Source organism: Halictus rubicundus, chromosome 1 (assembly GCF_050948215.1).
Source record: "Halictus rubicundus isolate RS-2024b chromosome 1, iyHalRubi1_principal, whole genome shotgun sequence".
Classification (NCBI taxonomy): Eukaryota; Metazoa; Arthropoda; class Insecta; order Hymenoptera; family Halictidae; genus Halictus; species Halictus rubicundus.
The window spans coordinates 1598492-1616681 of record NC_135149.1 but is presented as its reverse complement, the minus strand read 5'-3'; the positions used below and the strand labels follow the sequence as shown (position 1 = coordinate 1616681).

Genomic DNA, 18190 nt, shown 5'->3' with positions numbered 1-18190 from the left:
GAAGGTCAACGAAAATATTTTCAGACGTATTTATGGGTTCTATGCCAGCAGTAATAAATGCGTCTTTGCCTCGGCATTTTACACCCTTCCCAAGCAGGTGCGAGGCCAATAAAAGATGACTTCAAAGGACGAACGATTTAAACTATCCTAAATATAATACTGCGATAAATCCGTGTTTCTCCAGCACGTTGCTCGACTTTCCCGGGCCAGACTGATGGTGGTAATTGTTCTCGAGGTCCGTGAGGTACGGCCGGCGCGATTTCGGAGGTGGTTTCTCTGGTAAACGGTGCGCAGCGTCGTGAAGGCAGCCGGGCGTGGCGAGATGTGACAGTGGGTAAGGCAACGGAGACAAATGATTAAAGAAACGAAGACTGAACGCGAAAGTTTAAGACAGCAGCTAGTCGAGAAACCCTCCACTTTGTTCTAATTAGGAGATCCAAGGAAACGGGAAATTGTTCGGTGGTGTTCCCCGGGTCCTGAATAAGGAACACGGTCGCGCGGTTCAACCTTTCGACTAACTTTGCGAGCCGACTGCAAAAGCTCTCGAAAAAGGCTTAATGCCTCTGTTCTGCAAGGGCTGAGTCACACTGCACGACGACGACGACGTGAATAAAATCATCCCGACGCTCTGCCTCCACCGTTTAATTCACGGGGATCTTTTCGGACGGTCAAGGGTGCTTCGAATCGTCGTTTAACGGCGCAATTAAGGAAACTGCTGAGGAGTTTTTCCTCGAGAAGTAAGCTTTAGAAACTGCGAGGGTTCCGCGGGAGTCTTCAAGTAAGACCAATTTGCCAGTGGAAACGAAATTTCCCATTAGAAAACGGAGGGCTCGCGAGCGAGAGATCGTTAACTCGCGTGTCTGACCATCGCCGACCGTTTCCACTTGTACGCCAAGTCGTAAACGCTGTCGGCGATCATACACAGGTCCCTCGTATCAAGTGCCACGTCATACATTGCTGGAAGACAGCCCGAACTTGTCAGGAAGCAATTTCGACTTCAAGTAGTATCGGCTAGCTATGTCCAGACACGGTATTAATAAAGTACAGGGGCTGTAAATGGTGGTGTAACATCCCTTTTATATGATATTAATGGATTGACATCGGTGGATGGAAAAAACCAGAAAAGTCTAGAAAATGTTAATGAACATTTAAAGTAGTATCATCCATCCTTGCTTAGTTGTCGTGTAAACAGAGCACAAGTATTATCAATGTTGTTATACTATCTGTTTTATACAATAACTTCAATGCAAGACAATATAGGACACTAGAAATTCATAGGAAAAGTCAAGACTTAATTTCAAGTAGTATTTGTCAGTCATTGATGAGCCATGGCACCAACTGAGATTAACCGTCTGCTCGGTACGATAACTTCATCAAAAATTGCTCGAGGATAACGTACACGCCTTCAATTTATATTTTAATCAATTCAGTAGTATAGGCCAGCCATTTATCAGGCAGTGCTCCGATCTCGTTCGGAAGCAAACTGCTTTAACATTATCAATTGCAGACTTCGTTAAAGGCTACTACCCTATTCCGAGGGCTTTAGTTGCCAACTAAGGTTATCATTCTTCTTCCTATACAGGACGTCAAAGAATCTGTAGCACCCCGAACACAATCCATACAATAAATTGAATTTGGAGTAATACATTGTCACACGATGCTCTCTTTTCTACTATAACTTTAAGATTCATCAAGTGCACGAGCCGCAGAACGGTCTGATCATGACTTACCGTTTCCACTTCTGCCACTGAAGAATGCAGGCCGCCGATATTTTCGAGGTCGATTATCTTGGGGACGAAGTGAAATACCAAAAGAAGTGCCCGCACATTTCCGACTCAATTTTTCGCATGGCTTCATGACCGTTCATTCTCCTCTTGATTTTAAATCTGCCAGTAAGTTTAATCGCGGGAGATTGGTCAATATTCTCACTTTATGGAAGTCATTGACTATTTCGAGGACAATAAAGTTTTCGATGTTCCGCGTTGGATTGAAACGGTTTTCCGGCGGGGGTCGAATTGGACGGATGGCACAGACATCCGACGCCGTAAACCCCGTTGTTCTAGAACGGTGCACTCGTTCCCGGTTGAACGCCGCGAGGAGCACCGTGAATTTCGTCGGCCGTCGATGGGGCTCGAAGGCGTCTTAACTGCGGGCGCGGCAGTAACAGTCGAGAAGTCGCGTGTAAATCATCCGGGTATACTGCCGGGGAGCTATAACGGTCGAGGCAATAACGCAACCAGCTTCTTTGCTTAATGAGAAGCCGCTTGTTGCTCCTCCGCCGCCGCCGCCGCCGGTAAACCGTCCGTGGATCCGTCAGGAGTATAACGGAATGAGAGATTGCCCGAAGATTGAGATCGAGTGGCTTCACTGCGGAGGATTACACGCTTCGGAATTCCTCCGATATGTCTTCCGGCGGCGGACGATAAATAGGGACGCGGTCTCGCCCGTCGAACTTTGCATCCGTCACGCGCCGTCGACGGGAATAAATTTTCGAGCGATCCGACTCCGATCATTCTCCGCTGACGTAAGCCGGCACAATGATTGCGTACGTCTCCGGGCAAATATGTTCTTAACTGGGGAACTGGTGGAAGACGCCTGATGAAATATTAAAGGGTTCGTCGCGGGCCACGCATGCAACGAATCCGTGAGAAAGTAATGAGCTCTCGCGTGCACGTCAAAAATATTCAGATACCGGCGTTGTCGGAACCGCGTTGCCGAATATTCAACGAAACCGCCTAAAGTTGTTATTCAACCACCCCATTCGCTCCCCTCTATCATCCCCCCGAAATTCTTCTCGCATTCCTGCGCACAGGCCCGGTTATATTCCCGACTATTTGCCGGTCTGTTTTTAGTAAACGTAATGAAACCACAATGTAAAGCTGGCGGCGGGGCTGCACGCGTTCTCACGCACACAGAGACCGTTACCGAAGCTAGGCACACCGACACACCGACACACCAACACATCGACGCGACACGGATCCCCCTCTTTCTCTCGGTGAGACAGAGACAGAAGGAGAGAGGGAGAACCTTCAAATAGGGATGCCCCCGGGCTCGGCGATGTTTCGAAAAAGAAAACAAAACAAAAGGCGCCGCCTATGCGCCCGTGAATTCATTGGAATCAGAGCGAGGCATTATTCTATTCTACTGGAAATATACTGCCAACGGCGGAGCGACGGGATTATAATCCTCGATTTACGTCAGAGATTTTTCGAGGACTGGGCATATATTTTTCCGACGCTCGGCCGCTCCGTCAGCCTCCGCCACGCAGACAGTTTTTGATATTCGCCTCGCACCAGCTGCGAAATATCCCGAATAATGATACACGCGCGTTCATTTCTACCCGTTGAATAACGGGTGCGGGTGCGTGCCCTCTTCCCTTTCGTTGCTCGAAACAGAAAATCTCCAGTAAAATAGATTTTATACCTCGTGCTTCAAATTTAAATCTGAACGAATTTTACCCGCGTTCTAAAACGGATATATAATGTATTTCGGTTTAATCAACTGGATCTGGTCAATCGTTAAATGGAAATCAATTTTGCCTGGCAGTGTTAGAAAACATAACGAGGTAATAGAGGATTAAATAAATCTTCAAACAGCTACCGTCAACGCACATGAAATAGTTAGCAGTTTAATGTTGCATGATCCAGATAACCAGAATAGTCCGGCCCCAAGGGTTAAATTCGATTAATACTTAATTTGTTCGTGCTTGCCACTTGGAAACGTTGAATCGAGTCTCTAATAACAACACGACCCTCCACGAATATCGTAATGCTTTCTAATAATAACATTCTAATAACATTCTAACTGTGTCCATTAGAAATGAAATCTACAAAACTTTATTTCAGCACATATTATAATGAGTAGCTTACGAAGTTCAAGTAAATTCAATCTTCTCGCTTCCAGAAGACGTTTCGCTTTTGTGCCTGGTAGTTTTAGTGTTAAATAAAAACGAATGTATGTACATGTGTATTTCCAGAAATTCCCCAGTGTAAAAAGTATAATACTTTAAGAAGAATCGGGGCAATTTCAGAGTTACAGGGACGATAATGTCAAGCAGTTTTTTATGTTTGTAATATCGGGTAGCCGGAAGATTGAAGCAATCTCGTTGATCACTTTAGCGAATTCGATCAAACCGTTCGCTGTAACAGCCCGCAAGTTGTACTTCGCGAGGACTTACGGGAACTTTGTCTTCCTAACAACCTGCCGTGGTTGTCACGCGAGCTTCCAGCAACGAAAGAGGAGCGAAATATTCGTCAAGCGAGCGGCCCGACGCGCGGCGCGACGTGGCGGGGGGATTGTTCAAGTTGCCTGTTAATCGTCTTACCAACTTCCGAACGATAATTAATTCCCAAAGAACAACGTTGTAACGAGCTTCTTACGTAGCGAGGGTCCGTTTAATTATACATCATCGCTCCAGGGACCCGGGGCTATCCGTGTCTCCGTTGATTTCGAGGATCCCTCGGAATACATTAAAGCGAAACAAACCGTCCTCGCCAGGTGGCTGAGTGCAATTGAATCTTAATGCTGATGAAAACAGTGCCGAGGGACTCCGCGATCGCTCCTGCCAATTTCCAGTCCCTCCGTAATCCAATTCCTTTAATCAATCGCTCGTGCAAAAATGAATCGTAGATTAAGAGTGAAACTTTCTCGTTCTCGGCTCTCGGTTTTCGAGAAAATCGACTGGAAAACTTTTGCTGACGACGGTAAGTAGAAACGGCCAGCTGTGGTCAGACATTCGGTACATATTCCATTCGATGACGTAACAAATTTAGAAAGTTGTTATTCGAACACAAATGCTTCAAGGTTTTTTCCTTATTATTAAGGGGTTCGTTGTCGTAGTAGGAACTACTAGCCATGGTCAGACACATTGTTAAAATCGACTCAAAGACGTGACAAATATTTAAATTTATTTTGCTTTTACCGAAGTTACGTTTGCTAACCGTTTCTCGTGACTTCCAGACGCGTAGTTAAATCAGTAGAAGTGGTCGGAAATGGCCAGACACATATTAAATTCAACTGATGAATGTCGAGATGCATTTCTTGTGAACAGATCTATAGCAGCACAAATTTTTTCGTCAGTTTTTAATCACTTTATCTATCCGAGGTCGTACGATAAATATTTTTGCAATTTTCGCGGCAATTTGTTTAGTGTTTTTCTACGAAGTTAATAAAGATTTTTCCTAGCAACAGGTAATTGAAAGCGCCACGGTATCGATCATTCGGGGATCACATTCGTGAAAGAAGAACGTGTGAAACGAGCATTTCCGTAGCTCGGCAAACTTTCCATCGGTTAAGTTGCGAGAGATTTAAATCGAAATCGGGAAATCCTCGAATCGAAAGCGATCGTCGATAGTCGGCTTTAAGCGGGTACGTTTCGTTTGAGCTCACCGATTGGAAACCCTGTAACTGACCGGCATGTTGGCTGTCATTAATGAACATAACGTTTATATAAACAGAGGGACCCGTCCCCTGTCCCTCTGTGTGGACTCAATCGAATCCACAGAGCAAACCTAGGTCATGGGATACATCAGCCTAATTGTGTGTTGCGTTTCAGACTTCTCAGAAACATCTGTCACCGACTTAATTAAAATTGCCAATTGCTGACGCAGTTGGCCTATGATTACTCAATCTGTTTACACGGGATAATTGCCACAGTTTGCACGTTGAATTAATGTCGGTACCATCGTAGCAAAATTACTAAATTGCAAATGTATGCTGAAATTATAGTGCAACAGTTTTAGTTCTTATAGTGTCCAAAAATCTACGTTACGAGTGCCTCTAGCGTTTTTTACACTGCAAAATAAGAGAACTGAAATGGTCCGTCACGGGGTCACTTCAGTTTCTTTTCATCGTCTTTATTGATACTTTCGTTTTAACTCTCTTTTCAAACGACGTTCCGGAGCGGGGAATATTTTTCCAGTGTCACAAATGTCATTTCTTACTGCCCAAGCCTTTTGTTACGCAAAGGGAGGGGAGATTCAAAATAGATTACACGACCATAACGGTGGTCGCCTAATAAACCCGTCAGTCGACGTACCTCATAAACGGCTCCGAAGGGCATGACGAGGCAGGCGACCATCAGATCGGCGACGGCCAAGCTGACGATCAAATAATTCGCCACCGACTGCAGATTCCGCTCGAGCAGGATCGCCGCTATCACGAACAGGTTCCCTGGAACAGAAATTTATTTAGGATCACCGGCCGTCCAAGGACACAATGCCGACATGATCAATCACTTCTAACCCTCGTGCCCTGCGGTCTTAATTTCAAAGGGACAAGCCGACTCATCCCTTTGCATCGTCCATCTTGTGAAAGTTGCCAAACGAAACTTCGCTTGATCATTCATTAACTCGTCGACAAAAATCATTTTTACTGCAATGTACTCGCCCAAACAAAATTTTAACGTTTGTACAATATCGTCAGAGATTCATTAGCCAAACTAGTAGCACTCGAATGGTTGCTGTGAGGCACCATATAAAATGTCTCATTGAATGCAATGCACCTCCATTACGAAATATTAAAACCATTTATCAAAAGAGTCTCTGAATATTATAGTGGATATTATGATTTTAAATAGCAACGTGTAGAAAATTTATTTCGCTATCTTTAGGTAAATTGCGAGATTATGAACATCAAATTTGTGCGACAGTGATGGCAAACGTATTAATTTGTACCCACTTATTTTTGTCATAAATGCATAAATTCCGCAGTCTAGTGACAGTAATAAAAGTCACACGCACACGAGGAAGTAAATCATTTACAATGGAAATGTTCTACGTCGAAAATTGTCTTGGTTTCGCGGCTGAAACAGCTTCGAGTGCAAAGGGTTAATGTATAATTAAAGAAATATAGCATATTTCCGCTGAAAAACGCGCCAAAAGCAAACTCGCTCCACCCCGAAAAATATTCGACCGACATCTCGACGGTCGAAAAAACGGCAACCCGTAAATTTCGTGAGAACACAGCCGATACAGGCTTTCAAATGAATGTTGCGCAACTGTTTTCTAGATAGAGCGATATGTAGCGCGTGGATTAAAACGTTTCTCTAATTTGTTTTTGTTCGGTGGGGGAACGCGCGCGCGTATAGCCATTACACGAGGACAATATGAGTGTTAATATCCGTCACCGCGGTGCCGTGAACATTTTACCTCCATTTAAAAGCTAACAACCATTAACAAAACAGACCATTAAACCATTAACGCTCGCGCGTCCTATGCCGCGATATTTTCATTTTATTAATTCGCTGTCATCGCGGCTGTGTTCGGCGGCCGCAGGTGAAAAATTCAAATGAAAACGTCATGGAGAATGGGCCTGGCCGGACGTTAATGGCTTCCGACCGTGCAGAATGATTCCGACATGTGTGCCATCGATCGATATATCGATGTCGCGATCGCGTTCGACTTGAACGTTTTGTGGCCGAATATACCCGCTCCGCTCCGCGCCGCGCCGGGTTCGTTTCGCTCTTGGTACGCCGCGTTAATCAGAAATCCAGTTAGTTAAGCGCGGTCCTCGAAATCCGCGTAAATAATTCATAAGCTGATTAGGGAGGATCCCCGGAAGCGGACAACCGGTCCATTCCCGTTCTACTTTCGCGAGATTCCGCGTGTTACTCGCTCGAATTAACAATTCCTCAAGCTCCTTTCCGCTCCCCCCGGGGGTGCTTGTCGAACTTTGGAATTTTTAAACGATCAAAGTGGCGAGAACGCCACCTTAATTCTCGCTCAAGTTCACCGAAGTTCGACCATTCTTCCGACCCACCTCGGACGCCGCGAGATTTGCACGGGCAGAACTGGCATTTATTCTTCACGAGCCACGTGCCGCCATGCGAAAGTAGTACCGAAAATTTTCGTCCCCCGGGAACTCGTCGAATTAATTTTGGAAATGGTTTAGAGCGAGTATCGCGACTTTGTTAATCAATTAAACAGCCCGGACAACTCCGGTTCAAACGAATATACGTGTTGATAGGGCGATTCATTGAAATTTTATAGAATCGAGAGTGCTCCGGGTGTAGGAAGTCTTTGCTCCTCTGTGGATTTACGTTCCGTTATTTTATAGCAGCAAAACGGAGATTGCATTTTCCGGTTGGGCCGGTACATTGAAATTGCAGTTGCAGAAAAATTCGCAGTCGCGAATAATTTACGGTATCGAAAGTGCTTCGGGTGCATAGAATCTTCAATCGAGTCTCTAAATTAATTCTTCCCTCGCATTATTCCACGGACACGGAGAGTAGAGATTTTCCGGTTGAAATTGTAATCGTATAAGAATCCTTATTGTGAAGGACTGAAAATGCTTGGATTGTATAAATCGCCAATCTACTCTCTCAATGAATTTCTTTGTCACGCGTTGTCCCATGAAAGCATGAATGAATCGTTTGACTTTTCAGTTGACATTGAAATCGTCTAAAAATTCTTATTACAAACGCTTAAAGCATTGAAAGTGGAATGCATGAAATCCCCAGTAGAATCGCTCTGCGAATTTTTGTTTTCATATGGTATTTTATAGGAACGGGGATTACCGGGGATTTTATTTTTCCCAGTCATAAATCAACTCGTGCATAAGGTAGTAATCCTATTCCGCAGTTTGCAGCGTGATTGATCTGAATTACGATATATTGGCGGTATTGGAACAGCGATGCATAGTCGCCTATGACGTAGGTTTATCAAATACGGGCCGCGGTCCGCGGCAAAGATACCGCACGATTTCGTTCGTCAAACGAGAGACACCCGAGTCAGGTGCGGTACACTTTACGCCGAAACCACTGCTAATTAGTCTTCGACAGTTGCCTTGCTTTGACGGCTTTGTAAACGTTTTGACGACCGTGTAATCAGCTTATTTGGACGCGACGGAGGTCCTCCACACTTAATCGTGATAAACGATTCTACTGACTCGTCCGCTTTGTCGTCGAACAATTCCTGAACCGTCCATACAATCATTCTTCCTCGGCTCGAGCGTCTAGTTAATTAACTAGTACGAGCTAACACTGTGTAGTCAGTGGTCAGAGATTCTTCGGATTAATTTCTCAGGTGATCGATTAACCTATTGCATAATAATTCGTCCGTACAATTATTCCTCTTCGGCTCTAGCATCTAGTTAATTAACATGGACGAGTTAACTCGTCATTCACGAAAATCGCAGGGCAAAGTGTTGTGAGGTTATCGGGCAGCAAGAACCAAAAAATGCACAAGTTTCAATTCTTCCTCTTTGAAACAAACTAAACCCATTTTTTCGAGGCAGATGCTGCCGCAGTAGCATTTTTAATTCAAAACCAGGTGAAACTTTCCTAAAAATGTACGCCCCTAATTCTACAATGCAGGTTTTAAAAAACTAGGCCGGAGGTGTCAACAGATTATATTTTCCCTCGGAATATTATTTTCGCTCATATGATTAAAACTGGAAATATTCTGCTCCACGGATGGCCGATACTTACGCGCAAAAATATTAATTTGCATGGACACACGCAGTCCTCCGATTAAACGCAGGCTCGCCGACCAGAAAAAAAATTCGGTCTCATCGAAACGTTTCTGTTTCGCGGCAGAGCAAAAAAAAAACCCACACGCGCGGGGAACAAAATCGAAACGACGTCCGTTCATTTATAATTCGTTGTTGCCGCCACGTCCGGCGAAATTCTCGTCGAATTACTTTCGGGTTTCGTCGGTGCGGATCTAGACAGCCCGGGTTAATCGAAAAATCGGCTGGCTCGCAGGTGCGCGTACGCGGCCGCCTAAACGGGGTATTTTTCCCGGTTCAGTGACAAAAATTAATTCACAACAGCGCGACCCGGTGTCAATTGTCATCGGATGTGAAAACGCGCGAGCTGCCTCGGCGTTCCCTGGCCCCAGCAATTAACGTTTCGAGCGCAGAACAAACAAACGGGGACGTTTATTCCCGATGAAATGCAATCAAATATTTCCATCGTGAATCCAGAATTCGTATGAGAGTCGTCGGGGTCAGTTTATCCTATCGAAGGCTTCGCCTCTCTCTCTCTCTTTCCCTCCCTGATCCACTACGAATTTCAATTGGAAATTTATTATGGCCCCGCTGAACACGCGCCCGGTTAATAGCACTTAAGTGCCGTGTGTCTCCCCCCACCCCCATACTCCCCACCGATCATCTGTTGGTCTCTTCGTTTTTAATTTTAACGACGTACGATGCATCGTCACGTCGTCGCGCGACGGTTTAAACCGCTTTCCGGACGGTTTAAATCAATGCTGAAATTAACGGGGCTGCGTAACAAGCGTCACGCTCACGGCGAACGGTTTTCTACTCCATTTAAATCGTGGATTTAACGACGCGACTGCAGCTTCCGGCCCCCCCGGGACCGAATAATATTTATACGGCCGACGCCTCGTTCGTTTCAATTCCTGTTTACGATCGGGACGAGCTTAAAGATTCCCCGTAGTGTAACAGGTGGACAAACTAAAAACTGCTCAACACTAAATTGTTCATATTATTGTTTCGAGTCTAAGAAATGTGTTTTCAAAGTTCTAAACCGGTATTCGAAAAATTCGTGCACATAATATGGGTAAGAAGATTACCTCCATGAGCCTGCAAAATAGGGGCAAATTTGAATTATCATAACTCCGGCTAAAATGATCGTATCCTTACCTTTCTCATGTCGTTCAAAAGCAAGAATCTCTAGTTTCAAATGCTTTTCAGAATATTCGAATACATTGCCACTCGCCCAAAGGAATAGCCACTTAGACATACAATTTTCGCAATATTCTCGCAAAATACTTTTCAAAAATTCATTCAACATTAAAAAAGTACCTGATGGAAAAAAAATTTTTAACCAAGTTGCTCTGACATCGGCTAAAGTGCGCGCCGGAAGTCGGGCTCGAAATGAATTCGCGTTTCTGCCCCCCCCCCCCACAGTGCCATCTGCGCGGCGATTATTGCTTCCGGCTCGCAACAACGTCCCTGGGATATTTTCCTACATGAATAATTCATTCACCTGCGGGCTGCCCGGTATCGGAGGGCCGGAATTATTTCAGGGTGTTTATTAAATCGCTGCGCTTGCAGAATAATCCTCTCAGCTGACGGCTACGGCCCCGTAAAACTCGATAGAATCGCCAGGAATCATCGCTACCGTTCGCCTGTTTCGTCTGTTACGAAAAGCGAACGGTTGTGCTTAAACTGGAACGCGAAAGTCGCAAGCCCCGGTCCTAAGGCTGTTTGATGGTCGCAGACTGGACCCTAAAGTCATCGGAGAGTAGTAAACTCGACCTTCGCGTAACGAGATGTGACATGATTGCTTTCTATACGTTCTGAAGGTTACAAGATGGACTTTGAGGGCTTCCGAGGGATGCAAGCTCGGTCCAAAGGTCTTCTGATGGCTGTAAGTTGAAGCGTGTTACCGGTAAAAGGTCGTACACTAGATCTCTGTGTATTTAGACGTCGAGAGATCGACCTCCAAGGTCTTGAATGGTGGAAACTTCGGTTTTAAGGGTTCTCAAGGTTGCAAGCTCCAACCTGATATACTCCGCAGACTATAAATATATTAGTTTCTAGGGCATTTTGAGAATTGCGAAGGCTTCGAAAAAATGCCTACGTATGTTTGAGTAATTGTCGATGTCGCAAGCTAAATCCAAAATGTCGCAAGCTCGTTTTTAAGTATCTGCGACGCCCAAAGCCCAATCCTCAAGGACTATTGTGGTTGCAAGCTTTAATTTAGGAGTGTCTAAAAGCAGGGAGCTCAGTTAAAAATCTCCCGAAGGACGTAAGGTCAGTTTTAAGGACCTCTAAAGCTCGCAAGCTCATTCTGAAGGACCTCTGAAGCTCCGTAAGCTCTGCCTCGCGGGCAGTCGAAGCTCAGAGGCGTGTTCTCAAGAACTTGTGAAAACTGCAAGCCAGTTTCAAGGTCCCCGTGTAAGCTTTTAAGCTCATACTGCTCTAAACTGCCAAGCAACGAACGCCGCAGAGTTTATTGCCGTCGGGAACGCTGTAGCCGCACATGGAAGCAAAAAATGCTGGAAAGTTGCGGTGCATATGGCTGCGAGCACTTACAGCGTGCATCGTACAAATGCAAATTGACGCGTGTAAAACAGTCAAGAAGGAGGGTAAGGATTTTCTGAAATTTATCTTCCGCTTTTCGTGTTTGTAACACGGACGTTCGCCGGGGCTTTCGAATCGACGCTATCGGGTTCGTCGGGAAAAAATGCTATACTGTCTGAAATACGTTCCTTCTTGCCAGAGCACCCGCCGGAAAGACCCTCTCAGAAGCTGTTCGTTGTTTTTCCGCCGTTTTATTGCGATTTCCTCGGGCACGGTTGTATGCGTAAAATAAAATCCAGCATGGATCAGCACGGAGGAAAAATTTCTCCTGCCGTTTCTCTTTGCGATCGTAAAGCGCCGGGAGAAATTGAGAAATCGTGTGGTCGTCCGTACGATAGAGGAACACAAAACGAAAAGGACAGGTAGTATGAGGCAGTACCATGGTGATAGCAGTCGCAGCGTGAACGGCGACCGATTGGCCCGGCGATAACACGCGCAATCGGAGACTTCTCGCCTAACAGTGAATTCAAACGTCGTCCGATATATACATCGCTAATTCTCCTTCTTCCTGCGACACATTTCTCGAGATTTATCGGGGCTCCAGGTTTTAAATCATTCCTGAATCCTCGGTCCTCGGGTTACTAATGTATCTTTCGCCGGACAGTGCTGTTCACGAACAGTCTGTGGGTATTCCCGAGAAAATTTATGGTTCGACTGTCTCACAGAACTGTAGACACTGCCAAGAAGCAAGAACATGCGAAAGACTCCGCCTTTAGCTGTGATAAGTGGTTCTTTTGTACTGAGTATGCTGTCGAATGGAGCGTCGCTGCTTTGTCTGACCATTGTCGACTGTTTCTACTTACGGTACGAGTATAGTGTATGTGTTGCACCAGTCTCGAGGATGTTAGAGGTTTGTCAACTTTGGGAGAGTTTCTTTGTATCATGTTGAAGATGTGGAATTGGCTCGTATGTCTGATCAATATTGGCTGCTTCTACTTACAGTGAATATCAATAGGCTTCTACAAGTCCGAATTGCAATATAAGATGATATAAATGGCAATAAGTTTCCTTTTGTATTCATGAAGGTATCGGCTTCATCCTGGTTCGTATGCCTTACTCACGAACGCTATTTTTACTTACAGTGAGGATAAATACGTTTCGGATCAAGTTGAATAATAGTAGAAGAAGGTGGAAACTTGAAAGAGCCTCCTGTTATGACAACATTGGCTTGAATCTGTTTAATGTGTCTGACCATTATCGACCATTTCTACTTACTGCAAGCGTTAAACTATCGCATTATATCCCCCTGTTCAGATTTCTCCGGGACATGATTGCATTTCATACTCATATTGCCAAGGCAACGACATGCGACGAAGCAGTATGGACTATTGAAACATCGAATGGACGGTGCTGCTGTTGATCAACGTCGTTTGCTTGAGTAATCTATGGCTATACCCGTTTAGAGAACCATTTCCTGGACTCTGAAGTGCATTTCCCGATTCGTAGCGAGCCTGTGATCTACCTGGATCGTATTATCAACCATCGGCGATTATGGGAACGATTATTCGCGAACGATGCAGCGAAATGTCGCCCGGCAGCCAACACGATATTTATTGAACCATAACGCGGGTGGGTTATGAGTGTCGAGCAACCGGTGCACGTTCAGATTAGCAATTCAATCGGCAATTACCCGAGTATAAAAATCATCATAACGACCTATCGAACGGAACAAAAGCAGAACGGTTATCGCGATTAGCGAGCTCGAGCGTTCGTCGTCGATGAAATCGTTTCCGAGGATCACACGGTTATTGCTGTCCCGCTCGATCATCAATTAATTTTTCTACTTTATCGGCCCCGTTAGAACGTGGATCGTCGGTATTATTACAGCATTAACAGAGAGAGATAGTGAGAGAGAGAGAGAGAGAGAGAGAGACAGAGAGACAACAGTCGCAGCTGTAACGAATCGAATTTCCTCGAGGGAAAACGCTCGCATGAACGGAATAATCGCGTCAACGGGCGTAAAGGTTGTTGCTCGTGTCTGCACGAGAATCCCGATTCGGCTCGTTACTTCGAGCGATTTCGCTGGTTGTCAAACGGCCGTGAAATTACTCTAATTCCGCAACAGCTAGCCGGGGGAGACGACGCGCGCAATATTCGACGGCCCGTTAGTTAACCAGTGAACTGCGCTAATAACAGAATTTACAGCGAGACAACTACGGGAAAACGACGGATATCCCGGGCCCGCGTATGAATATGTATGCAGTTGAGCCAGCGACCACTAACAGACCGAGAGAGAGAGAGAGAGAGAGAGAGAGAGAGAGAGAGAGAGAGAGAGAGAGAGAGAGAGAGAGAGAGAGAGAGAGAGAAGTACTTAAGTTGCCAGTGGCCAGTGTTCGCCGCGGCCACTCCTCCGCGGACCCGAAGTTTAATTATGTTCGACATCTTGGAACGCGAGCGACCGCCCCCGCAGGATAAACTGCAAATTAGCCAGGAATGGAAAGTTCTTGCAACTTCGTTTGCAGTTCGGCTTGATTGGGATTCGAACGGTCTCGGTGTTATCGTCGTTCGGCCGCGAAGACACCCTGCCGGAGAATTTCGATGTCTTTTAAAGGAGGTTTCGGATCCGCAGTATCGAAGAAAAATGTTTGAAGGCTCGCCGGTGTCACGAGAAAAAGTGGTCCCTGATCTTGCTCCGCCAAGAATAATCCGTGTCTGGTGGACGCGGTTGTTATACATAGTCAACAGGCTGCAGGGTTTTCTGGAGCCGTAGAGTTTCCCATGGAAATAATATTAACAAATTAAGGTGAAATTGTACGTTATTGTATGTATAAAATCCCCAGTCTAGTTATTTCGAGATTTTTGTGTCAGTTGCCAGTAATGGAATAAATTGAGAAAAATAGTTTGAACGTGACCAGACGGAATCGTCGAATACATGACGGCTGGGAAGGAGTATCGAAAGAAAATCCTGTATTGCCGTAGGGCACGGCTAATTAGTGGGTGCATTGCAATTCGAAAATGTAATATTAATGTCGAATAGATTAATTATCCCATTAATAGTATTATTAAAGTGGCGCACACTGTTTGACGTTCAATGTTAATTGTATGACGTCCGGTCCGCGTGTATTCCTCCCCTACCGTGGTTGATGCCTTGCCGACAATGGTATCGCGTTGTGCGAGTGACGTTTCCACGGTTAAAAATGCATAAACCGCGTGTACCCACTGGTCCCGAACAAACAATACACTCGTCGAAATGAATTCCCGGAGAGCAAGTCTTTGCCGGGGGTGTGCGTTCGAGCGTGCGTCGAAAACTGCTTCGCCGGAAAACGCGCCGTCATATTTATTTCCGACAAGGCCGACCCAGTTCAACGGCGCGTTCCAACTTTCCGCCGAGCCGTAATAGTCAGATCGAAGTAGCAGAATTCCCCTAGACCTCGAGTTAAATAAACGTACCGGAAGAAGGTGTTCCGCGAATTCTTCCGCAACTAAGCTGAATTCTTCCACCCGAAGCCAGACTCGCGGCAACTTTACAGCCTTAAAGAATTTCCGGTCCACTGGCGGTTACCACAGTCTAATTAAACTAGTTTCTTAATGCGCCGATTCACACTTCCGCTTGAAATCCTTGTTATTCCTTCGACGGTCGTTCACGGTTAAACCGAGTTCCCCGCGATTTTTCCTTTGATACAGATTTTTAAAATTGAACCGGCAACGCGCGGAATTTTTCAGAACGGTGGAGACCTACAATCATTTGTAGATGATCTCAAGTGCGTAGGATTGGTTTATTCGACTGTAAGGACGCCATTATCGGCACAATAAATAGAATATAAGTGTAGGTCGCAGTAGATACATCTTGTCAGTGGTCAGACAGAAAGCAGCCCGAGATTTCGAGATTCTTCAACTGTTTTCGGAAGTACTGCAGTTTTCTGTTTTGGTCCGGCGATCTCGTAACTTTCGAAAATGCTCGAGTGCAATTCACCCGGCCATGGTATGGCTGCGTTTCGCTGTAATCATAACTCGAATGGACAATAGACGCTCTCGTCTCGGCCCAGTTAAATGGAAATTATGGAAGCTGTAGTTCTTTGGGATTCTCGCCTGGAGGGATTCTTGCATCCCCGGATCCTGGAGAATTATCACGGAACTATCGCGGACCACGGGGTCCATCCGCGGCGAGGATGATAATAACGCGTAGGGTCGGCGAGCCAGTATTCCGCGGCATAAAGGTTTACGAGTCTTTCTATACAGCTTAAATAGGGCCATTCAGCCTCTCGGACGACTAAACTACCCGTCCTTTTACTCGGCCTTCGCGAACGTATAGAAAGAAGACGGCGATCGATATATGGGTACCCGGTACCCTATCTCCTCTATCCTTGACGTCGGGGGAGAGGACGTCTATCCTGGCTTGCTGGGGAGAGGTCCTGCGTACTAAAGGAAGACCCTGATTTCCTGCGTGCCGGCTCCATCCTCCGTCGAAACGAGCCTTTTACCTTGAATCGGGAGAAATTCTAGAATATAGTGGCTACGAGATTTGATAAAAAAGAAATTGCTCCGAGCTCAGTCCCGGCGAACCTTCGACATTTTTCAACTATCGCGTGTCCTCGTTGCCTTAATCGAAATATTGAACCCCCTCGCGACCACTCTAAACTTCTAGTTGCCGAGTAACCAAGCCAATTTGGCATCATTTTCGAAAAGCAAGAAGCACAAATTATTTCTCTTCTGGACTAATACGTACGAACGTCTGCCTTCTTCATTGGAGACACAATGGCACGTACTGTAGTCAGAGAGTATGATCGTATTAGAGAATTGAATATAGTGGCAAAGAGTCTAATGTAAACATTAGTAATCCGCTTGATTGTCGGACGGTCGTGCCGTGTCACGTTCCAGAGAAGCTTCCCGGACGCAGTGCCGAACAGTCCGGCGGTGTAGCGACTAACGCGGTGATGAGATAAATTAATTAACCGCTATTACGGCGGTCGTCGCCGACACGGCGGCGGTATAACGCAGGTAACGCGGCGCGGAGCTGCAACAGCGAATTTCGCCGGGAATTGGTTTTTATTTTCGGCATTCAACGGGTCGCGAAGTTCCGGGGCGACGCGCGACGTCGTCGTCGTCGTCGTCGAAAACTGCGAAGTTGCGAGTGCTACCAATATCGGGGGGAGGGGTGCAATTGGGTTTCCAAAGTATTGACCGCAACTCCAAAGTTAGAAGGTCTTCGCGACTCGCTCTACAAATTACGAAAAACCTCGTTAAGATCAGAATGCCGCCGGAATTCGCGTGCGATAGAGGAAAATCGAGGAAAATGAACTTCCCGAGTGAGAGAGTGAGAGAGAGAGAGAGAGAGAGAGAGAGAGAGAGAGAGAGAGAGAGAGAGAGAGAGAGTTCATTGATAGCGCGCTGCCAACGATTACGTTCGTTCGCAAATTGATTCGCACCTCGAATCAAATTTCAATGATTTTCGAAAGCAATCGCGCTCTAATCGACTACGCTCCCGTTCGTTTCCACTTTGTTTCTCCTCTCTTTTTCGCTCCCGGCTCTTCACGGTTGCGCGTTTCGTTTCCTCGGAAAGAATCGTCGTCGTTCTCGGACCTTGTCGACCCGCGCGAAGAAAGGAATATCATTAGTCCGACAACGAGCCACGAGCAAAAAACTATAATTAACAATCCTTTCACCGGGAGGGGAGGTCCCTTGATCTCGTTAGACCGGCGCGCACCGGTGCCTCAATCGCTATGGAGACACTGGACTGTGCGCGAAATCCTGTTTCCCTTTGAAACGGTAGAAAAATTAACTAATCTGCCTTGACTCTGGAGCTTATCAAACTGGTTGTTCGTGCGCACCCCCCTCCCTCCCGGCCCTACTGATGAAACGGGACGCGATCTAGGGATGGTCGTTACCTTTCTAATCTCGTTAGCTCCTCCTGGAAACTCGTTAAATTTTACTGAACGCTACCTCCCTCTCCGGCTCCGATCTTGAATTCGCCGCGCACAGCGTCGCGTCGGCTCAGACAATTAACATAATTAACATATACGCGTTGTAAAATCAGGGAACCACGTCGTTCGACGCTTCGGGGCTCCCCGGGAAGCGTGCATCCGAGACCATGCACTTCGAAATAATCTTTACGACGATGCCAGCTTGTCAATCTGGTGCGGCCACTATAAACTCCGACCGTTTGCTGTTAATTAAACCGCTCCTATTAACTCCTCAAGGA

At 46.0% G+C, this 18190-nt stretch overlaps 1 protein-coding gene across 2 annotated transcripts in view; it reads right to left on the bottom strand.

Annotated features, from left to right (window-relative positions):
* Window positions 1-18190, bottom strand: part of 5-ht1 (serotonin receptor) — a 188844-nt gene that overhangs the window by 35355 nt on the left and 135299 nt on the right. For both annotated transcript variants that reach the window (XM_076805208.1, XM_076805200.1), the window contains one exon: window positions 6038-6171. In XM_076805208.1, coding sequence (XP_076661323.1) covers window positions 6038-6171 — 134 coding nt within the window. The remainder of the gene's footprint in view (window positions 1-6037; window positions 6172-18190) is intronic.